The following is a 25,058-nucleotide window of genomic DNA, read 5'->3' as shown; positions in this document are numbered from 1 at the left end:
TGTCAGCTACGAGTGAATGATAATTATTAATATCAATACTTACCATAAAAATAAGTCTGCAAAAATTGTAGAAAAATATCTAAGCTATCAAAATTTTTTTTAATAACTCTCAACGTACTTTCCCTTCTTAACTGTGGAATTGGTATTAAAAACGAATAGAACTCAATTTTGATGTGTAGTCCTATGGTAAAATTAAACACAATAAGTACGTCAACATTAATTAAGTACCAATAATAAACATCAATGACAATTCAGCTTCGATACGACAACAAATGGCAGGTACATCTTATATCACATGACAGTAACAAAACAAAAAATATTTATAATTTCGCAAAGAAATTTAAAAAGTGCAATAAATGTCGTCACAACAAATAGGCGATTGAAAGTTTATTTAAAAAAAAAAAACGTCCACGACATTATTTGCACTAAATAAATTTCTCTTTTAATACCGAATACATGTAATAAGTATATAGATTCCAAGGGCATATAAGAATAATATATAGAAACGACAACAGGACGACACCATATCCATGTATGAATATATAAATATAATATTTCGACAATACAAAATAGTGTAGTATAGACACAGCGAACGATAAAGGGGTTTACAACTTGCTTTTACTTTTTTTTTTAGATCTGACATACCACCATTATTTAACGACAGCGGGCGTGCGCGTGCGCACACGGGGGTGACAGTCACGTGACGCTCTCACCGACTTGTTCGCTTATTGGATAACATTGTGCCCGTGACTGCCGGTTGTAATCGAAGAAGAAGGGGGTCACTCGCGTGCATGGCGGCCTGACCGGAGGTGACAGGAGGTGTGCGCGGCGTCACCCGGCCAGCCGGTCGCCCGTCACACCCTGAAACAGAGACAACCAGCTTTCACCAATCCTAATCGTACACATTTATGTTTATTACTCGTGACATAGCATACGCAATTTCATGGAAATTTGTACAAAAGTTTTTACGTTTTTTTTTTCTTGCTTCTTCGTTGCTCAATTGGCTGTACATAACCTATAATTTCGTACTTGTGGAGGTCCTGTGATTTGTGAGGTTACATTGGATTTTGCTTTCTATTTGTACACAGATTTTTATTACTGTATTGTTAGAGATAATAATTTAGAACAATTTGTCATTAGGAATTATCATGATAACTCTAAGAATTACAATCTGCGCTGTTACATTTGTCGGGCAGGAAAGACATTTGTCACGTAAAAAAAACGTAAAATCATAAAATCCTCCAACAAAACTTTCACATTTACAAGTAGTCAACTCAACCACTTGTAAATCGGTTCCAAACTTTCATTCAAATAAATGTAAAGACCATCGAAAACCCAACACCCATCTCATGGCAAGTGAAAAAACACGTCCAATTCCCGCCAACAATGCATCAATGCTGCCACATCCCGTACAATAGTCATTTTGATTAAAACACGGTGGATGTAAAAAAAAAAAAAAAAAAAAAGAAAGAAAGAGACAAAAGTCGTGACAAAGGTAATCCGAAAAAGCGATTAACAAACAGACAGGAGGTCAGAACAACGATTCGCTCGGATAATTCTCGCGCACGCACACACATAGGTAGAAAGCGCGAGTGGACGGCGAAATAACGCGCGCGCACGGATTCGCGCTCCGCGAAGCGCAACTAACCTTATAACGAATGATAATGCGCGCGCGCGCTTTTAGCCCCCCCCCCCTCTCTGTGTTCCATCCCCGCGTGTATAATATGTACGGGAGGCTGGAAAATCAATGACGTTTCCGCGCGAGCAATGAAATACTGCGGATTTCGAATCCCGCGCCCGCTTGCACACGTGTGTGCTCGAAGGGACGACAATTGCCGTTTTCCCTTGTTTTTTCGTCTGCCGAGGGTATCCCTCACGTTATTTTTTCGTACGCACACCCCCCTCGTGGGGAGTTAATCTCACCTGCATGGGTCACAACTGCGTGTGGTGCGCTGCGAGATTAACCGAGCCTTTTCGAACGATAATGGCCTTTTATTTTTGCTTTTACTGCTCGGCCAAGGAATTGGCCATCAATTGGCAGGGTTTCGCAGCCAAAAGTTGTTAAAAGGGTTTTTATTACTTTTTCAAACGTAGAATAATTGTTTTCAAAGCTCGAGTTGTTGATCGCGAGCTGTATTGAGCTCGATCGTGCGTTTAACAAATGGTACTTTGCAGCACCTGTTCACCAGTTGTGAGGATCGGCATTAAACTATTAATAAATGTGTTAACGAGCAATGAGCAAAATATTTCATAAGATACTTATCTGTGTTTGCGAATATTTATTTCGTAAGACGGGAGTTTGAAAAAAAATAAAATAAAACAACTCCGTTTTTCACATGGACAATAAGTACTTGATTTAGATGTTGATTTTAAATGACAATTACTCTAAAATAATATAATATCATTATTTTGGATTTGCAACTTCAAGGTAATGGATAGTTGAAGCATTTACCATAGATGTAAAATAAGGCAGCCTTATAGCATCACAAGTAAGTGTTCTTTAGAGGAATATGTACATAGTAGAACATCATTGCCTCTTACTTTCTAACACCGACACTAATGCCTTATACATACTCACTTGACTCAAATATTTTTTCACCGCGTTACCCAACTTACTAACAGGCTAATGTCAACCACGTTATAATTACCAGTAACTTGTCTAAACAAGTGGATGCATTGCACCAGTCATTAGTCCAGGATGCATATACCTTTGCTCTAAGAGGATTCTTTGATTGCTCCACTTGCCAAAACCAGATATCCATTCTCTCCTCCTAATATACGGCCTATCTGCAAGTTGCCTGTGCTCTCTAGTGCAGCAACATAATCACTCTCACTGTTTGACTGTAAAAAGTCTGCTGACACCATTTCGCATACCTGCCTCTTAATAAAGACCCTGAAATGGTTTCACTCGTATCTTGCAGATGGATGCAGCTATTCGATTGTTGGTAAAAATAACACCCTTTCGGATAGGCTTACAGTTATAAACCAGTATCTATCAGCCACATCGATAATGTCCATTCAGGAGTTAGTCAAGTTAGCTCTGACATAGAGCTCGTAGTGCTCTGAGTACGTGACAATGGCTTGATACTCAGCTCAATAAACTTCAAGAGACGATTTTCAATAGTGTCAACTTCAATTCTCGTGTGGATATTTGTATCCTAGGATACATCACCGAGGTAAAAAATGTCCGAGAGACAAGCAAAATACATTTCTGGCTAAATTTCCCACTTTTTTTCGCAGTCTTTAATAGTGTAAGCATGCATTATCTCTTTTGCTTCAGAAGGAATCCGTTGAGCTCCTCATTTATTAGCATTGTACTCAGCAAAATAGGCTGACGGTTAAGAGTTACGTCTTGACGCTTTAAACTGGTTGTTGATGGCCAAACGCCAGGTACAGCACCTGAGCACCTGGCATATTCCATACTGATCTGCAATTTCTCTAATTATGCGACTTCTCGTTACTATCTCCCATCCCCTTTGCCATGCTGATTGGAGACCCTCCATTCAACAGCCACACCTTCTAATGGCCCACATTCTATACTAAAGCTGCGAGACTCTTGTTTCCGATGCAGTCACCTTTCGAGTTTATGAATCTGCTGCATCAAATTGCATACGATTTATCATCAAACTTCTACGTACTCTACTTAGTCCCCAGCATCACTAAACGTCCAAAGCATCGTATACTCCGAGAACTCAGAAAACACCCTATAGCACCGTCACATCGGCTACCCTTAAGCAAAAGGCACCTCCAGCTTGATTCCTAACGCGCTACCTCTTGCAAATCCACCAAACCCGAGGACCCGCAGTATTCTCAATAGCTTCGAGCTGAGGAACCTATTCAGGGGCTGCATAGCCGAGCCTCTCGTGCCTGTACATCCACACGCGCACGTGTAGTACACACACAAACACGTGTATAGTCGTACTCCCCAGTTGGTGCACTCATATAATATAGGTACAGCGTAGCGAGGCAGTTGACTCGGCATCTGCATCTGTCCGTAGTGCAGTTACATACACAAACGCACATACATATTAGGAGAGAGAGAGAGAGAGAGAGACGGGGGGGTTGTAACGCTTGGAACGTTAGTAAATTACGCGTTGACTAGGCCAGTGACAAGAGCGCCGACGCGCTCCCTCACCCACATGTATGTACATCCCCGTCGTTGCTTGTTCCCCTGCGGTCGTGTACCTACGCGTGTTTATGTGCTGCTGGGGAGAGACGTGCACCAGGAGGAGGAGAACGAGGTGGTGGTGAATTATAGGGCCGTCGGGGCTTTATTAAAGATAGAAGAAGAGGCCCACATATACATAGTGTCGTGGACGTAGAGGGAGACTGATGTGGGGTGTATACATTATGTACCGGGGCAGTGCTCGATCGCGCATTAGATTCTGCGGACGACCGGTGCAGGGACTTATATATATATATACTCTGGACGATGTGGCAGTTGGAGTCTGCTGATGATGGTTGGACGCGATGCGAAATCCGTGGATGCGTGGTGGGATGAGGGTTGGGAATGAGAAGCATGCTTGAAGCCGTTGGATTTCATTCGTTCGGTGTTGCAGTTTCATTGCGTTCAATTAAGACAAATTTCTTTTTCATTTTCATTTGTACGAGAGGACAGTATAGGGTACGAAACGAACTGTTTGGAATTTTAAAGGTACCCTATTTTTTTATCACGTCAAACTCGATTGCTGCTTCAGATTAAATGAAGGAAGCTTATAATATACCCTACTGAGGTAACAGGAAAAACAACACTTTTGTAAGATTCTTTACTAAAATATTAAAATATTTAAGGAGTTGTCTAAAACTGCTCTAGTATTTTACTCACCCTGTTCAAGGATGAAAAAAATTCTCTTGAAAAAAATCCATCCTAAAGCGTCCTTTGTCAGCAAAGATGCGTGGAAAATGTTTGGAAAGAACTTTTTAATCATTTTTGTACACTTACTGGTGATGTTATATTTTAGTAACCCCAAAGGTTGACGTAACATTCCTAAAGTCAACTTTGAACCCCATGTTACAACCAATAGGCATAAATACCACTAGAATGTAAATGTATTTTAATGATGAACTCCGTGCACACGCATAGGCCCGATTCTCCTACTCGAAGGCAGTTGAACGTAAACCCCTTGAGAAACATTCCCTCGTTCGCATTCAATACTGCGGAATTTATTTCAAGGAGTCGCAGGGGGGTAAAGGGAAAAAGTCGTGCGCTCGAGTACGAGAAAAAGGAAGCGACTCCTCCCCCTTTTCCCCCGAAGAAAAAGCGAGACAATCCATCCAAGAGAGTATGTACATACATATTTCTCTCCAGCCTTTTCTCCACTTGTTTCCTGTATACACGTACACCCCCAAAGTATCACTGCCAAACAGCGGTAGTTATGTATATCAGCCGTATACATATATCCGCGCAGGGCCGATGCAAATTTATTTCCGCGAATCTCCACCACGGCTTCTTTTTTTTTTTTCCTCCCTCCTCCGGCTCGTAAACTACCGTCTCGTAAAACGATTTGAGATCCCTCGTCTCCTTTTATGCGCGTGTATGTACGTGTATCCGGCTGCGACGAAAACTCCATTTCCGCCATCTTCTGTTTCTTCGGGGGAGGTGGGTTGAATTCTGCTTCGCTTTTCGTGAATCCGATAACGAGCTGAGGAGGCTGTGTAGCTCCGGAAATTTTCCGACAATTCGGATGAATTTTAACGGAAAGGACATTCAATTTTCGAGCGAAGGGTAGTCGGGGGGGGGGTCGACTCAATTACCTATTCCTGCACTCGGGATTTTCGGGCTCCGCTCGGCTATTATCCTCACCTGCTGAGCTCACGAGTTTTCGAGCTGGTCTCATTTTTTTCCGTTTATTGATCACATGCTTTCATCTTTCGTTTGAAAGGATCTTCAGCATCTCCTCAGATTCTAAGGGTGAGTTTTTACTTGTAATGAGTGGACGTTTGTCCACTCAGATTACAGCCAAAGATGGGTTTATCTCGACGCATCTATTACGAAAACTGTCTCAACACGAAATTTCTATGCAAACTCAATCTAAAGAACATATTTATAGACTCCGTTGTATTTAGGATTTTTTTTTTTTTTTGAACTATTTCAACAGCTTTATGCGAAAATTTAATTTTTTTTATTTTGCTAGGATTTTCTCTCTAACTCGAAGCCACGACTTGACCAGTTCAAGCATCCAATTTTTGAGTGCTACTTTATAAAAAAACCCTTTGAAAAAAAATTTTTTAAATACGTCAAGTTTTATTCAACTGTTAATTAAGCGATTCTTTACTTTAAAAGGTCAGTCCCATACACTGTTGTAATTAATTTTTGATTTTTTTGTCAAACAATGTATCTCAAAGTAATAGTAAACTGTTTAATTTATTATCCATAGGGCAAGTATAAATTAAATATTATCATAGTGTGAAGTCAATCATAAGAATTTAGAGGAGGTACTATTGCGAGAGAAAAAAAATTATTAAAATTACTGCACTAGAATGGTAATCTAGTACTGTTTAGTCATGTAGAGACGTTTTAGTATTTGAGCATTACCTTTAACTTTGTGAAAAGTAATTTTTGTCGTTAGCATAGTAATTTTTACTGCTGGTCTAATATTTATTACTATATACAGATTGCCAATTGTAAAAAGTCCCTAGACGATGGAGTAACACCAGATTACTATTCGTAATAGTAGATGGTAAAAAAACAATCTATTGCAATTCCAAGAAAACGCCATACCTATTACAAACCCATAAAACAAAACGAGTTTCAAAACACATTCGATCCATCAATGCCATCCGAGAAATTTTTTACCCTCCATATCTTTAAGGCCACTGTAATTGGTCACCGCACAACTATTTGGTTGCCCAACAAAAGCATAAAAAAACATGCAGCATCGCAAACTCGCGCGCAAAATGTTTATTCAGAGCAACATAAATGTATCATTGAAAAAAAAAAAAAAAAAAAAAACGGGAGAAGTCCACCTCGCGCCCGTTTTACTGTAACTACACTCGTAGCTTTTTTTTCCCCAAGAATTCTTACACACCCTTCATAAGTATATACCCACACGCAATCAAGTAAAGTAAATAATATGTCACTCTCGGCCGAGTCATTAAAGATTCCCGGGAATGTCGGATTTAAGTTTGAAATTGAATACGTGATCGTATTTACTCGCGCGTTCTTGCATACACAGGAGCGTCAAGTGCCCGGGATAGTTTGCGAAACGACCCGATGTTTTGCACTGCAGCATTTACAGCTTCGGCGACCTCGATGCGTCGTATAGAAACATTTCAATGCTATACGTTTGTTGTGCAACGAGGCCGTATATAGGGTGTAAAATTATAATAGCAATGAAAAGGAGGTACATTTTAAATAAAATAATAAAACACTTTATTCATCATCGTGAAATCTTTGTAACAAGTTGGAAAAAAAAAAAAAAAAAAAAAAAAAAGCTTCGAGTAATCTCAAACCCTCTTCCAGCCGTTTAAATCGGGCTCCGGGCCCCGTTGACCGGTGGGCTCGCACCTGGTGCCCCTGATTAGATCATCGACATCCCCGCGGATGAAGCGGAAGTTGAGCTCGTCGATCCTCCTGGAGTTGTTGATGGTCTTCTGGAGCCGGTTGGTGTTGAACCAGAGCTCCTCCTTGCCAAGGGCGTTGACGATGACTTTGATGCCGCTGATGTACTGGAGGGTCTTCTCGTCGCGGGCCAGGACGACGATGTTCTCGGGGGTGAAGGGCCGCTCGATGTTCCAGCAGGCGAGGGCGGTGAACTGGGCCAGCTGGAAGAAGGTGGCGCCGGTGCGGGAGGTCGCCTGGACGCCCGCCTGGCTGATGCGCTTGCCCAGCGACTGGTAGACTATGGGCTCGTAGACGAAGCTGCGCTTCAGGGAGTCAGAGTCGGCGAACTTTTGGTAGAAGCTCGCCAGAGAGTTGAAGTAGAGGTATCTGTGGATCATTTTTTTTTTTTTTAACTGTCTTAGCTCATCTTAGATTACGACGATGGCGCTGTTGTGTAGACTTTTTTTTTTCAGTGTTGATTCGCGTCTCTGTGCACCGAGAGAAAAAAATAGTAATAGTTGTAGAGAAATTCCAGCAAAAATTATCGTTCTGCACAGTTAATCGGATACAAGCTGATAAAAAAAAAGCTTGTTATTTTTTACACTTAAAATCATTGTTTTAACAGTCTAAATTGAAACAGTAAAAATTTCTATGCGGGAAAATATAATGTATTGACCGATCCTTTTACGTTTGACTCTTGGAGCATACTAGTTTTTACGGTTAAAACAATAATTTTAGCTGTAATAAAATAATAACTGTTTCCTTTTTTGCCAGCTTGCATTCGATTTACTGTGCAAAATGGTAATGTTTGCTAAGATTTCTCTATAATTTTTATTATTTATTTCTTTCGGTGTACTTATTGGAACACGAAATTAAACGTACATGTTTATGAAACTGGTCACTTAATGATTTTTATTAATAGTATTATATATCTTTTTAAATTACACTTTTATACAAAAAAAAGCTTAAATATTCATTATCACAAAAGAAATGTTATTTTGTACCATTACAGTTAACACATTTCATTGGAATGCAATGACAATAATAGTACATCATGTGTTATCTGACCCAAGTGATTTAGATAGTTTCAAAATAATGTACAAAAATTGTGGTTCAATGAGACATGTATGGTCAACCATATACATAAAAACTTTTGATAAGAAAAAAAGTATTTTGCCATGTTTACATTGTATTTTGAAATTACGCTAAGAAAAATCAAAAAATCTCCATTCTTTCGACTGAGTAGCAGATTTTAGAAAAAAAAAAAATCGTAATTCGCATCTATTTTGATCTTACAACTTAAGAGAAAATATTTCAACTCGTACCACAATATTCCCTTCGCCACGTTGTTTCCCCTACCATTTACATACCCTATTACACGCAAAAACGTTATTTACACGCATAAGCATTGGTTGGTCGATCGAGTTTCGAAATTGTTTCGCCGCGCGCCAACTTCGCTGACGCTTTCACTGTACACGGTGTGCTATGCGCGGACTCCCCCGCCCCCCTCACCCGCTCCTCCTTTAGATGAGGAACTTCGTATTATGGCTCAACTTTGGGAAACGAGGAGATGCGCCCTGGCGTGACTGTATAAATTCGTTATTAGTTTCGGTATTCCGCTATGCGCGGGGGTCGTGTGTATACCGGCGACGCCTCAATCTCGCATGACGCTATGTAGGGCAAGTATCTCTATTACGGGACCGGCTGCACACAGGAGGTGACCGCAAAAAAAAAAGCCGCTAAGATATTTCCGATCGGCGGTGCGGGCGGTGTTGGTGAATTGTTGGGAACGTTGATGGTGTAACGATTATTTGGCACCTTGAAAAAAAATACAATACTACGTTTTCTTTTACTATTCGTTTTTTCTTACGTATAACAACTACAAGTATTTGATTATAAAAAAAGGAAATCCAACTCAAACAACTAATTAACGAAGAATATATTTACCACGTTGTTTATAATTTTTTTCATTTAGTTTAATCACCGTAATTTTAGAAATTTATTGGATTTGCGGAATTGTTTTGATGGTGAATTCAAAAAAAAACTTTTTTCCTACTTTTAATCTTTGTCGACTTTACGATAAAAATAAAGCTATTACTTTAAATAAGAATGACAACTTTTGATTTTTTTTTCAATCATTTTTGAGTACTCAAAAATAAATTTAAGTAGGACTTATGAAACTTTTTGTACCGTCAGTGGTGTTAGTAGGAAAAAGAAATTGGGAATATAATTTATAAAATCAGTTAAAATTGTGTCAAAAGGAGATTAATATATTTTTTTATGTATATGGTGAAAAAAATATTAATATCAGAATTTTTTAAAAAGTATTATTGTACATCTGCAGCTAATAGTAGCTGATTAAATTACCACTCTTTGAGAAAAAAAAATTTTTTTCTACACTTCAAATGATACGAATCATTCAAAGACCTTATAATTCTGTAAAAAATTTATGCTTTAATGCTTTGGCAACGTAAAATTAAAATGATAATGATAATAAAAGACAAAACTTTCAAGACGAAAGAAAAACGAGATGAAAAACTCAAGCCCCTCACCATAAAAACGGATCAAAAAACAGATCCAAAGATGTGATTGACATGCACATATATTTCAATAAACTAGACTACAAAACACCCTCCAAACTTATACTAAAAAAACAAAAAATTCATTTTTCCATCCTACATCCATATTTCCTTGAACTTCCAACGAGTAAAAACACCTCCCTCTCACGTACACTTCAAACATCACGTATAGGAACCTACACGCACAAACGTTCACTTACGGAAGTGAACGGTATACCACCCATGTACACACGCGCGAATTCCTTTCTTCGTTTTTACCGATAATCTCCCGTGGCCCCGCGATTACGCAACCAAAAATTCATATATACACGCCCCGGTGTATTCATATATGCGCGTGCCACCTATTTTATGAAATTGCGCAACATCGCGCATAACGAAAGGTGTACAGCTCGAAACGGCGAGTCGGCTCTACTTGGCCAGAGGATGTGTCTCCCCTTTAACGAGTAAAAGTTGCGCGACTACTTGAATTTCGTTGCCTCCACCGCAGTACCAACGCGTATACGGTAATTAACGATTATGACAATGTATATTACCTCTTGGCGTAAAATCCTCGGGGTGACAGTGACATACCGAGGGTGCCGTCGTTCACACTGAAGCTTTCCCCGGCGATGGTCAAGGTGCCTGCGTCGGGATCGTCGCCAAAGGCATTTCCCGGCGTGTTGTCGAGCCTCCAGGAGCGGTTCTCCCTCATGCTGTAGACGAGCAGGCCGTGCTTGATCACGTCGGCCACGTAGACGAAGGTGTCGTTGCAGGTGTCGCCGATCTCGACCACGGGGTTCACGTAGGAGGCTCTGCGCGCGACAGTCTGGCTCTCGGGGATCTGGTAGACCAGGATCGGCTTGTCGGTGCTCAGGTCGAACGCGACGATTTTCATCGGGCAGATGGACTGGCCGGTCGCGCTACCCGTGTCCACCATCCACAGGCGGTTGCACTCGTCGATCTTTTTTTTTTTTTTTTAGATGAAAATGTTTTTGTTTTTGTTTCAAATGAGTTGCGAGATTTTTCGGGGTGGTACGTGTTAGGTAAAGAAGTTGTTTTCGAAGCGAAAGTCGATTGGTTTTACACAGACCGGAGTGCATCTCGTGAAAAAATGTGTTTTTTTTTTTCCAACCCAAGAATTTTTGATGGGCTGAACAATTGTAAGGTTAATTTCGTAGGTACAACATTATGGTGCTGGTTTACACAGTATTTAACGAATAAAAAAAAAATAGATCGAAAATGAGTGAGTGAAAGTAATTACCTTACAATCATAGCAACCTTACAATAATATCATGTCAAAACGATGGCAATAAATAATTAACGCAATACTAATTTAACGATCATTATAACTCATTGATGTTTTGAACTTAGTGGAATCAGAATATAGGATACAAAGACAATACCGAATGAAATACAAAATAAAAATAAATAATCTAAGATTCAAACACAATAACTGTTTTATAATTGTTACGAATTTTCAATAATTTATAATCGAGATAAAATGTGTTAAAATGATAAATAATTAATCAAAAATAAAACACACAATTCATAAATATTGTTTTCTTAAGCATAATGCTAATTTATAAATTATTGTCGTTCAATATTTTATTTAATGTTTTAAAATTAAATTGCAAAAATAAAAAACACAGAAAGAACGTAAAAGTTATTTAATATCCATTATTATGTAAAATAATATCGAATGAAAATTATAACCTGCAGATTTACAAAAAAACCAATAGCAAGCCCTTTTAAGAGTTAAACATCGACATCGGAGCAAAAAAAATTGAAAATTACGTAAGAGTATTTGAGGGTAACTCTTGGATTACACAACTGGGAGTGGATATGTAAATGAACGTCAAGATATTTAAAGTTTTTGTGCACGACTTGACGCTCGCTGCCGTTCAGTTAAACCTGACATGCCGGCATTGGATTTTTTGCTCCACATTTTTTTCCCGCATATATATACATACACACATGCATGCGCGCGAGTGTTGCAATGCTCAAACTAGTTTCTGTCACGAGCTATTTGCAAACAAACGCGCCCACCTTTAGTGCAATCACGTGCGCGTTTACAGTTAAAGTGGACGGATTAACGACCATTTGTTGGAATAAAGCCAGATTCGTCGCTTTCGAAACAATTTTTATCCCTCCCTCCGCAATGATTGATAAGTCAATTCACTGCTACCCGTGACCTTTTCGATGATAAGCATGTTATTCCCAACCTCGTATCTAAATCACCGTGAAATGGAATTGAAATTTTATCTCATTTAAAAATGTTGTTCCAAGCCAAAAGTAAGAACGAATTTAAAATTGTACCAAAAGTAATTTACTTTGGAGCAAAATTTCATTTTCACAATCATTAGGATATTATTATTTAAAAAAATCGACTCGCCTAATGAAAAGTATTTCATCATCGCAAAACATTCCAAGAGCACCCAGATCTCCAGTAATAAAAAAATTCGAGTACAAGCTCCTTTACCAACATGAACCGAGCAACAAAAAAAATAAAAGGGTAAACAGCACGCATCGACGGTATAGTTACCAAGACCCTGTAGACCGAGACCAAATTCTCGCAGCCTGGCCTGTGCCACTCCCAATTCGGGTAGGGCGTGAGCAAGGGGCCCCCAGGCCCGTACTGGCTGGTCAGCGTCGACAGGGTAACCGGCACCCCGGACAGCCATTGTGGACTAGTGACAAAGATCCGTCCCCTCCTGTCTATGTCCACGTCCTGTGACAGTGGGTTACCGAGCGTGAAGTTCTTGCCGGTCAGCTGGGCGCTCGGGTACACCCAGTCGAGGTACTTCCACTGGTGGACCACCTCAAGGCCCGGGACGATGACCTGTCGGCTCGGCGGTCCCAGGGGCAGGCCTGCTCTCGGGAAAGTATCCTCGAACACGATCCCATCGTTGCCCAGTTGGGGGCTCTGGTCGCTCCTGACGCTACCGGAGATTCTCGGCACCACGGGGTTCTGGAGCACGGGGCCGGCATAATGGTTCACGCCAGCTACCTTAGGCAGGGGTGGCAGGACATTGACGTAGCGATTGTCAACGTAGCTGTTGAGCACAGGGAGGGGCAGTGGCGAGCTGACCCCGGGTATGGGTGAATATGGGGGCAACAGCGGGGAGTAAGCTGGCAGCGAGGAGCCCACACCACTGGACACCTGCTGGTGCTGGTTGTTGACGTTAACACCGTACCGATTGGCACACTCCTCGCGTGTTATCAACTGGGGGTTGATCTGGGACTGAAGTGGCACTTGAGACAGAGGTATGGAGTTGTCTTCGATCGCGGTCTTCGGAGGATGGTAGCAGACCGTCAGGTCGACCGCGAGGAACAAAGTTGCCAAAAGGACTAGTGATGACCTCATGGTTTCAGCTTGGATTTTTCCACTTTGGTTCCACCACGCAATTTTTTTTTTGGGGTACTTCGAGTCGCTATTTATCGAGATGATTCGATACGATTGTCATTTGATCAAGGATTACAATTACCAACCCCGATACACTGGAAAGTAAACCTTTTAAGATTCGATATGTGAAGTTCAACTTCACGTGCCCCAAACCGACCGATTCTACTACCCGTATGGGAATTAGCGTTTTCCAAACTTATTTATCATATACTATGATTTGTCGAATGAGTTGTTAAATGCGTTGTGGACGTAAAACTAAATGCCCTCGTGCCACTAGTAAAGCCGCGCTCGCTAACGACAGCACCGGCGCACTACGATTGCGAGCGGGCAACACACTGAGGCGCCTGCCAAGTCTTCCGATCGGTTTGAACGAGCTGCGATTTTCCAGCAGCAGTGGTGGCCACTTGCACGTCCCACGGCGAGTGGGAGGCGGTGCTATAGGGAGAAAAGTTACCGGTCGCCAATCTTGTCCTTGCGGGCACTTGCCGTGAAATATTCGCACGCGCCGATCGGTCATTAGTTATGCCTTGTTTGATGCACGCCCTTGGGTGGATGATGTGTTGGGACACAAGTTTTTTTTGTTTGTTTTCAATCTAATCAAGTCATTGATATCTTACTCGGTTTCACGGCGAACCCGTAGTAAACGATACACTATTTCATAATCGTACGATGCTGTGCTCGCAGTGAATTTTTTTCTTCCAGTAATTTGGTGTGAAATAAAGTTGAACCATATCAGTAACAACTTTTTTTGCCTTGCACCTCTTTTGGCAGTAGATATCAATTATCATATTGCGTGTTATATGACTGCGTGCATCGTAACAGATATCAGACTTTCCTTAAAAATGATTAATATGGTAAAACGTTGATACGTCGATTTTCGGTAAACCATTTTTCAATAATCTCAGTTTTGAAGCACTGTTTTTTTGTCTCTCTTCTCCTTTCACCGTCCATTCGATAAAATGTGTGCGAATACCGAAATAAAAACTATAGACCCAACGAGGCCATTGCATCGATTATCAAATCGGTCATATTATACTTACAAGCGCACATTCATTGCAAAAAAAAAAAAAAACTAGCTAACACGAAAAAATCAGAGCGTGAACAGATACTTTCATTCGGTCGCACGCGTTAGTGAACGAGTGAATCATACATAATACCTAAGGCTGTTTTTTAAGTAAACATCGATCATTGCTGATTAGTTCGTGGTTTCTTATGAAAAATTCACAGTTCATTATTGAAGCGCTCAAAAAGGCTGATTCTTATGATGCATAGTAATTAACTTAGTTGGAATCAACTGTGCATTATACATTTGCGCTGTTGTAAATGCAAAACATACATGCAGAATGACATGAAAATCAAATTTAAAGTATAATCGATGCTTTTTGGGGGAAAAAATTGCATAATATGTCGTCGTGGCCTTGGATGAAGTCACTGAACCTGTTCAGCAATATATTACGAAAGTTTAAAGCACACATTAATAAACATTTTATTGTGAGTACCTTTTCAAACAATCAATCGTGTGATGATGAAACTGTACCTATTAAATTCAGTGTATAAGGAGATTGTAACTTAAGTAGAAGTAAATAAAAATCAACGGTAATTTGGTTGAATAATTTACTCTACGAGAAAAATTTGTTAAACATTTTATTTTTGACGAAACTTGGGGAAAAAATTAACATAGTAATTTCTGAAAATAAAAATAAATGTATGACCCCCATGACAAATTTTTTGTAATTTGGAAAAAATATGTAGATTAACAGCGTCAAAAGCAATAAAGATTAATTAAATTGTGATTTTCAACCATGTTAGATAAAGCATTAACACAGTGAAGAAAATTTATTCTATAGGAAAATATATTGACAACACTTTCAAGTAATACAAGTCAGAGTTTTAATATATTCTGGGCAAGAATTGCTAAATAAAAATTTATGTCCGATTTATTTTGAAAAAAAATTTCAACAGCTATTATATGCAGAATTAAGTATTCATAAAGATAACATGACGAAATTTTTTTACATTTTTTGTTATATTATTCCAAATCAATTGTACATAAATTACTGAGCTATAAGTTCTCCAGTCGCTTTCTGAAGTCAATGTGTTAAGTATCAGTTACATACAAACACAGTCAAGAAAAGTTCTTATTTCACTCAGAATTACAGTATTATGACTCTATTGAAGTTGGGAAGCAAAATTCACTGAGTCAGTTGTGTATTACATCAATCACATTTATTATAAGTAAGCCTATTGGCATGAGTTTTCAATGTTGTTTATTCACTTGTTTTATTAAGATGAAAATTTTGTGAGACATCAACACAGTGTATAAAAATCTCAACTCTCACTAAAGTTGTATTATTTATAATATACATATATAAAAACATGCACCTACTCAACCAGAATTAATTTCTTCATAAATATTTCCCTTTGCAAACTGGACTTACATAAATATATGAAATATTTGAGCTAATCTCTCTTATAAATAAGTATCAAGGATACCACTATATATTATTCTTCGATTTCTCTATTCGCAACTATTTGAGTGGAATTCCCACTGATATTTCTCAATAAAGCTCTTCTGACACATGAAGCACTCAAATGTTTTTTCCTCGCTCTCATTGGTTACCATGTGTTTCGTAAAATTGGTTACATTTTGGTTGAAACTTCTCGAAGTTGTTATGTCGCAGGGCATCCCACTAACGTAAGTAAACTTGTAGTTCCTGAGTTTTTTTGAACATGTAGAGTAACTTAAATTACCAATCATGTGATTTCGCTCGTGCTTCCTTAGATTACTGGAGTCAGAAAAACCCCTTTGGCAAACCAAGCAGTTATAAGGTTTTTCGCGCGTATGGATGAGTTCGTGTCTTTTGAGAAAACTGTAATGAACAAAATTTTTCTGACACACCGAGCAGCTGAAAGGCCTCTCACCTGTGTGGGTTTGCTCATGTCTCATGAGAGAATTTTTATAGCCAAAGGCTTGTGGACACTTTGTACAAAGGTAGGGCTTTTCACCGGTGTGAGTGCGCATATGCGATGGAATATTAAATTTTTGGCTAAATTTTTTATAACAAACTGTACACTGAAAGGGCTTTTCGCCTGTATGGACTCGCATGTGCTCCACAAGCTTACACAGGTGAGCGAAAGGTTTTTTGCATACTTTACAATGAAGAAATTGGTCAGTCCTCTTATCATCGAAATTCTGATGTTGCTGCTGCTTGCTATGGTTGTCCATATTCGTGGCTTAGTTTTATTGGAAATTACAAAATAGTTATGATGTGATTTACTTTTTGTGTTTGTCCGATCCTTCGTTGTGGTCGTCGTGATGCCTTTCACAACTAAAAGTAAAGTTGTTCGTTAAAGAATGACAATGATTTTACATTTCCGTTAGTTAAACACAGAATATGGTGTTAGCTGATCACCGAGAACTTGGCATTGAGGACGTTCTTTGCAAAGACTAAAATGACATTGATTTATAAAAGAAGTAATTTTTATTTTGCCAGAAGATAATATTTTAATGATTAGTAATTGTTTTAGCTTTTGTCATACATAATTAAAAACTAACTTGTTTCAAGTTATTTCACCCAAAGGTAAGATTTTTAAATGTAAGCCATAAACATACATTAGCTACCTAAACCTTATGTAACCTTCTGGACAAGTAATAAGATTAAAAAACTGTAAGTACTAAACACTTTATGCTGTAAAGAGCAATTAAGTACACAAGACACCATTTTTCTTCCTAATTTTTTTTTTGCATAAGCTTCGATGATAGGGATTATTTGTTGGAATGAAGAATCTTTCACTATATGATTTTTTGCATCTTAAACAGATTAGTAGTTAATGACTTGTAAAAAATCACACAATTTTTTCACTTTTATCCAAAAATATGCAAAGAGTAGACCAAAACACGTGACATGGCAAATCGCGGCTCCAAGCTTTCGTATTACATGGTTTCTGAATTTTTTCTGAAGTACAATAGGATAGAAATTCGATGTGTATCTATTCAGAGAATGATTTCGTACTAAAGTATTGAAAAATTGATGGTAAAAGAGTCTTTTGTTCAAGTAAGTTTTGAAACTATTTAGCTTTGAAACCAACACACTAATTAAAGAAAAATTTATCCTGGCCCAGTACAACCAACAAACAATACATGTGTGTTTTCTATTGTAATATCCGAACGATTAATTTAAAAAAACTTTGTACAACTAAAATGTATTGTAACTTACACATACAATCAGATTTTCCATTTAAAAAAACTGATTGCCACATGATTGTACCTTTTTTTATTCGTTACGTGATATAAATTTACCTCACAGATTTAACAAATGTCACGTTGGGTGTTTTCAAGTCCCTGCCAAGCGAAATTAGTTATATATCTGGTCTTGATGAGGTTAAGAGGTTTATTCTAACTATATATTCTTATACGTTTACAGTAGGTAGTTAGTACGATGTACACCTTGTGGCACAAACTTTGACAATGAATTTTCGATAGATACGTTTAAAAGATAGAGACGCTTTTCAAGTGCATCACTTTAAATTATAAACAGCAGTCGAAGAAATTTCGGTAATGTCATTATAATTGACGTTTTTTCATGTTTATCGATTCATATTATCAATGGTTAACTTTTTCCAAGTCTAATACTTTACCAGAGGCTAACTGAACAATAGATAAGCAGATTGGGTATATCTATGCAGATATTTACAAAGTTTTTGCCTTGGCGAGTTAGTAATTAATGATGCATTATACTTTAAAAAAAAATCAAATTCTGTTTTTATCAAGTCGTTAACTGAAAAGGTTGAAATGACGTGTAATTCGAAATTGTAACTTTCCTTGAAAACGACCCTCCACAAGTAAACATTTTTCACATGTACAATAATAAACATATTTAATGGTGAAAATCATGGATTAATTGATATTGAAAATGTAAAAAACAAACTACAAAAAAAAATGTACATGATCAAACATTATTAAAAAATTCCGTTTCACATCGTTGAAGTTGTACTTAGCTTTCATAGTTTTATTAGTTTAATTCAAATCTCGATTTTTTTGAAACTTTGTTTTAATTTTTTATTTTAGTGCGTTGACTACTATTCGAGGTATTTTTATTCACTACATATATGTATGTATAAAACTGTGAAAATTTGTTGAAAATTATCATCAAACATAATAATTTAGTTGTATTTTTTCGCATTAAAATCGCAGACACATCACGATGATTGCAATCATCGTATGCTTTTCATACAAGTACTTGATAGTATTTGCTATATGATTCTGCCCTCGTTGTCATTGGTGTTTTGAATAAAATCTGATAGAGAAAAATAGTTGCAGTGACTTTCGTTGGTAGTAAAGTTGTTCAAGTATTTTAAGACCGATACAATAGTTTCTTTAGGATTGGTGTATCTTGGTGTTGAGGAAGACCTAAGTCTTCGGACTGCCTGTCCTTCTACCATCCTGGTGATTGGGCAATTGGATTTCAACAGCTCGAGATTTCAATTTCGCACCAGATCATAGCCACGTTAGACAGCATTTTTTCGTCATTCCAAAAAATGAAAATAAAAATCATCCCAAAACAATCGGTTTGTAGGATACATTTCTCGTTGAAACGCCAACCACTGAGCCAAAGCTTTATGTATGACTGTGGTTACAGAAGCTTCTACTGTGCAGTTCACGAGTTTCGCAGCTACTATTATAATTTATTCATTGTGGTACAGCATATAATTCATTAATTACGCTCGAAAGGGCTAATCTCGATACGCAATAATTTTACTGCACATGAATATTAATAGGGTGAGTAATAAATGTGGTTTTTTTTTGTTTTGGGTTGCGAATATCATTATGTTCTACAGTAGTTGTAATAAATCCAATGGAGTAAATATATTGTGAAATAATAATAATAATAATAATAGTTGTTTACATTAACATTTATTGATAAAACTTACGTAAGAACGACTACGTTAAAATATTGCAAAATGTCCGTGACTCACCTGAAACATACAATAAATTATATAATTAATTATGTTGTATTTGCAAAATTTTACAAGAAACAAAATATTTATTGCTATAACTATTTAAACTAGATAAAAAGCAAGTTGATTCACGAAAGTTTTCAGTTTGTTTCACAGTCGGGTGAAATAATTAAAAAAATTTTAAGATAAATTTTAAAGAATGTCATCCATCAGACCATTTTATTTTTGATGAAATAACCAATGTGTGTTGTATAAGTATTTCAATTTGAATTGACAACAAAGTTATCACAACAGCAGGTACACGTTGGATAATATTCGATAAAAAGAAAAAAAAAAAAAGGCACGGATGGAGAATGCCGAAAAAATCGAAAAATACATCAGGACACAATTAATTGGAGCCAAAAAAGGGGGGACCCAGTCACTAGAATAATTTATTGCTCGATGGGTGAAAAAAATAAAATAAAATCTTCACACAGCAGTTGTAACAGGAAAAAAAAGAGAGAAAAAATATCGAAAGCCAAAATAAAATAAATGCACGAGGGAGAAAAGTGAACAGGTGCAGCAGGCTGTTTGCGTTGGGCAATATTTTCGGTGATTCGGGGCTTGTAAAATCGAAATGCCGTATTACTCCCTTCTCTGTGCAGATTATACGCGATTTATTTGTGTTTTACATGACTTTTCCTCTTTCCGTTTAGTTTTTACTGGCAGTAAAATCTGTGCATCCAACCGGTTTATCGTAATACGACGTGTACACGCTGTGAGTTTTGAAATAAACGTTTTTTCTTGTTTTTTTTTTTCGGACGTGCGTACTCTTTGGATTACTTAAAAGACAGCTGATGACGTATTGTCAAAACAAATTTTTTATCAAAATAAAGTTGCGTTTTTTTCATGTTGTAAATAACAAAATATTAATTTCTTAGCTATCTGACGTTTTTTGATTTCTTACTAAAATTGTGGTATATTTATAAAGGCATCTGAAGGTAATTTCCAGTATAAAAAAATTTTTATGAAAAGACTTTTCTCAAAGAATGTTCTTACAATAAATGACAATATAATAAAGTAATTCTTGTTTAATTTGATATCCAAAAATAGAAAAACGTAGCTTTTAAATACACAGATCAAGTAAGACGGCCAGTCTTACCTTACTCGTCTGTTTCTACTTAACCTTGCGCATAACAGCATTTTGCCGATTAAAATGCAGGCGCTTGTCACAATATTCTTAGTTTATGCTCAAAATCATTGTCGAATCATATCCAGGATGAGATACGTCGAATTGAAAATATTTATGCTAGCCTTTGCAAAATTTTGAAATAGAAATGACACTACTGCAGTAATTCAAAGTCAACTCATAACTCTCTTCTCTGCCAGACTTTCTCATAAAATACCAAAGAAAAACTTTACTTTTACATTCAATCACGTGATCACGTCAATGTTAAAGCAATTCATGTTTACATGAGCGTAACATTGTGACACGAACAAAAAAAAAAAAAAAAATTAAAAAAAAAACAAAATAAAAAGCAAAAAACCCTGCAGCACTTATAGCTCGGCTGATGATGCGTCACGTAATTACAGCCGGGTGCGGCCATCTGTTCATGCAGAAATTGCCCACGTAGGGTTTGGCCGTATCATACCGACGCCCTCGCTCCCACAGCTTGTATTTTCACAAATCGCTTCAGCTTCCCCAACAACATCGGGCTTTTGTATACCCCGCGACATTTTTAGTTTTGCCAGCACGCGTTTTTTCGACCGCCTACGCGCCAGGAATAATTAGTCAGAGGAGGGGTGGTCCGAATATCATTGGCTCGCCTCTGGCTGCGCGTGTTCGTGCACTCGCATTTCTTTTTTTCCTGGCCTCATAACGAATGGCTGTTTTTTTTTTTTTTTTTTTTTTGTTTTTAATGAAATTTTCGTACGTGCATTTGTAAACCTACGCGTCCGCAGCTGCGCGAATGGCTCCCCGGAATAAAAATATACGAATGTGAACGCTCGCTTGGTTTACATTTTTTTACCATCGAGCTGCACTCTTTCGTGTATTTTCACTGGGAAAATGGGTAGAATACACATACACACCGTAAAATTATTATGTGGAAATACACACCGTTGAATTATTTTTCCGCGCGCACAGCACGTTCGGACGCGTACGTGGTAAAAGAAAAAAAAAAAGAGCCTGATTTTCATTAAAGAGACATCGCACAATGCGCCCGTACCTGTACAGAGAAGCGAGGAGGGGGACACCTCCTTCTCACGCTCGCGATCTCAGGATCGATAATTCCCCGCGAAAGAGAAGACACGCGGCGTACACTCTTGGTTTTTGATTTCCGGCGCACGGGTTCCCACAATTATTACATTTATGCATGTAATAATACGCGCACTGATGGAGCCGGTTGTAGCTCTACTCTCTGTACACATATATATATAAACGTAAAGTCTGTATCTTCACATTACGGGTATAATATAGAGAAAAAGTACTGTGGACATTGCCTCTGAAAAAGCTATCCGTGATCTTCGTTTCGACAGATCGGTTTTTGCCATTACCATGGAGGGGACATTGTCGTTGTTGTTGTGTGATGTACCGATTGTGTGTCGGGGAAAGGTTGTTAGAGAAATCAGGGCAAGGTGGTTTGTCATTGATGTGCAGGTGTGCGATGACGGGTTACGCAAGCGAGAGTTTTAATGACACAAGCAATTATAAATAATATTGTGTGTGTGTGTGTTTCAATCTCAAAAGATCGTGCCGTTGTTATTACGTGACGAGGAGCCAGTGATACGACAGAGTAGGTATATATACAGCTGTCCTTTTATAGTCGTTACTCGCAGGTGTGGAGAAAAAAATTGTGTGGGGCTTGGAGATCGTTTTTTCGTGTATTTTTTCGGAGTTGAAATACGCATTCAATATGTAAGCACAGTATTTAAAAAAAATTTTTTTTTTCATGAATGAGAAAACTTAAATTTACTGTCAAAATCTGCGACGGCTTGATAGCAATATTTCATCAGATCTAGGAATCAAAAAATTATATCTTAAATTTTACATTTCTATTGATTTCTGAGTTTGAATAAAATATGATGCTATTTTATAATGTTACTCGTGTAAATGTTAAACATTTTTTATTAATAACCAATAAAATTTTAATTTATTATTGTAATATGGTTACTACCACCGCTTTAATAAGCATTGGAACAGCTCACTGTATTATTCGAGAAATTTACGTTCATATCCATCAACGGAGATAATGATGCCTAATTGTATTATAATCCAGCGGTAACATAAAATCAGATAGGTACTTGTAAAATAATTAGCTGAGGGTTTTAGCCGAGGCAGAAAACTGTCCGTGGCAAATTATTTAATAAACAATTTTAATCTTGTGGGTAATCTAGTCATTCAATGGAAACAATGTGAAAGCTGTACAATGAGGTAGCATCGCTGACAAGCTTTGGTCTGGATAGAGGCGCTTCGGCATTAGTCAAGATGACCTCAGTCAACGTGTTATATTGATTTATGTGTTTTGAACATGATCAGTCACAGGTGATCTCGACCAAGGCCCTCTGGGCTCCCATTCGAAATTTGTCTGCGATAGAAATTGTTGATACAAAATATAAAATATTTATCAAGGATATAAAAGGTGCACGTTACTATACAAAAATTAAAAATTTTTATTAGTTGCAAGAGCACTACTCAATACAACGCTTTTGGTTAGATTAACTTGGTCTAATATTTATTCATCCTATATCTACTTCTATATACAAAGGTAAACTATCACAACATTTGGCAGTCCCCTTATTTTGAAAGCCTTAAGTGAGGTTAGGTTAAAACTTTTATTTATTAGATAAGTATTGTAATTTCATTTCCTCAAACATAACCTAAGGGCTTATAAAACATTTTCTTTACTTGCTTGAGCTTAATTTCAAAGCGACATTTACCCTCACAAAAAAGTATTACTTACACCATCAAAAAGAATTTCTTTAAAGATATGAGGAGACATAACCTTTTTGGAAAGTTGGTATTTTTGAGAATCACTGTGACCACTAGCAATGTCAGCGTCAGAAACTGAATTAAAATATGTCTTGGGCCAAACAAAAAAAAGTCACCGCTAATGGATGACCTGATCTTCCTCAATATATCTGTATGTAAACCTAACCTCCAAATCAACCCCATACTAAACAAAAATATATCCACTTAAAAAATCATTAGACAAAAAGCCGGGTAAAATAAACGAATTCATCATCGCGGAAAAACTACACATCGAGACCCAAGAGCTTCAGAACGCCAGCATCGCACGGACGAGTGGTTCGAAAACATCAACGTCCGCCGAATATCTGCCAAAAGGAGATAGGAAGAACACAGTAGGAAAAAGCACGGAGAGCAAAATTCGCAAGAATCGTCGTCGTCGTCTCGCAAAAGTATTAGGCAGAGAAAAAAAAAAGAAAAAAAGAAATAGAGTAAAGCCGTTCGTTATTCGCTGCCTATATGCCGCGGAAGGGGGGGGGGAAGCTCGCCAACTTCCGAACTGCCATTTCGGCCGGAAAGCCCGTACGCGTGCGTGTACACACATATCGGCACGCGGGCCTTTCCTTCCTTCCTTTCGAAGAAACAGTTCTTCCTAAACTGAGTTTGGTGGAGTATATATACACAGCTCCCGTTGCGTCTACGCGCCAAAGTTCGCTCTCTCCCTCGCCTGTACGTACACCCCATCCAAAGAGTCAATTTTGCAGCTGGAGTTGGGTAATGCGATTTGCGCTGGAATAAATAGTTGGAAAGAGGGCCTTTCTTTCTATGCTCCGCAAACTTGTTTCCCCCGTATAGTGTGTACGTGTGTACTCGCGCCGAGGCTGGATTCTTTTTATTTTTTTGCTCCTCTCCTTTGGGAGGTGGGAAGAATCTCGGGGCCTCCTTTACTTATACGGAAGAAGCCGGGCAAGACGTAGAAACAGAGAAAGGGTAAGGAAGGTTATGCATGATTGATGGCTCTGGAGGTACTTGAGGGCTGATACCTTTGGAGACACGGATGAGAACAATGGCCATTGTTTGGATACTCACTGGTCGAGAATGACGAGAATTTTTTAAATAAAATGTGTATAAATGGGTAGTGGTTTGCATTATCAAGTATAAGAATGAAAGTGATAAGAAACAAGTTTTCATCCAGATAAAAAATAAGGTATAATTAAAGACTCGTTTTTGGATGCCTACATGCTGATGGTGTCAATTATACGTAATTATTTTATCATCTTCTTGTCATGATACAAAAAATCTCAGGATTTCTGTTTAAGATCCGCAAAAAACGGTTTTTGTTAGACTCAACGTCACCTTACATTACTTTCGTCGTAAATCCGAGCGAGTGACAAGGCTGCGTGCATATATACCTACGCATGCCAGTATCTGAAATTATGCAGTGACGGAAAAACCTGCTAATATCCACAGGCTTTACGTAAGACGTCCCAGATCTCGTTCTCTTTCACGATGATAAAAAGAAAAAAGTACACCCACACGTAGTGGCGTACACGTCTTTCTCTAATTCCCTCTCCTTGTCATTTTCTTTCCCTCTAAGCCGGCTCGTCCTTTCTTTTCATTTCCTCTCCAGGCTCTCCTAAGCTGTTTCCT

The 25,058-nt window shown here is 38.1% G+C and overlaps 2 protein-coding genes across 2 annotated transcripts in view; both read right to left on the bottom strand.

The window, feature by feature from the left end:
* bru3 (CUGBP Elav-like family member bruno 3) overlaps positions 1-25,058 on the bottom strand; it is an 825,259-nt gene that overhangs the window by 541,942 nt on the left and 258,259 nt on the right. The gene's annotated exons all lie outside the window — the stretch shown is intronic.
* Positions 7,444-13,479, bottom strand: LOC106641475 (royal jelly protein-like protein). The gene is made up of 3 exons (XM_023391391.2): positions 12,644-13,479; positions 10,656-11,062; positions 7,444-7,930 (listed from the first exon to the last, which is right to left on the bottom strand). The coding sequence occupies exons 1-3, from the start codon at positions 13,463-13,465 to the stop codon at positions 7,447-7,449; spliced, it is 1,713 nt and encodes a 570-aa protein (XP_023247159.2). The 5' UTR covers positions 13,466-13,479; the 3' UTR covers positions 7,444-7,446.

This window comes from Copidosoma floridanum, unplaced genomic scaffold, assembly GCF_036245765.1.
Source record: "Copidosoma floridanum isolate Cflo_tuat_1 unplaced genomic scaffold, Cflo_Japanese_pri ptg000025l, whole genome shotgun sequence".
In the NCBI taxonomy this organism is placed as follows: domain Eukaryota; kingdom Metazoa; phylum Arthropoda; class Insecta; order Hymenoptera; family Encyrtidae; genus Copidosoma; species Copidosoma floridanum.
Note: the sequence above shows the minus strand (reverse complement) of the source record. Positions and strands in the feature narration are given on the sequence as shown.

What these genes read in the sequence shown, in the direction of transcription:
- LOC106641475 (XM_023391391.2), bottom strand. Translation starts at nt 13,465, where the DNA reads ATGAGGTCATCACTAGTCCTTTTGGCAACTTTGTTCCTCGCGGTCGAC. An exon ending in TCTCGGTCTACAGGGTCTTG is followed by an intron (nt 11,063 to 12,643) that starts GTAACTATACCG and finishes AAAAAAAAAAAG; the next exon opens with ATCGACGAGTGCAACCGCCT. An exon ending in CGAGGATTTTACGCCAAGAG is followed by an intron (nt 7,931 to 10,655) that starts GTAATATACATT and finishes AATGATCCACAG; the next exon opens with ATACCTCTACTTCAACTCTC.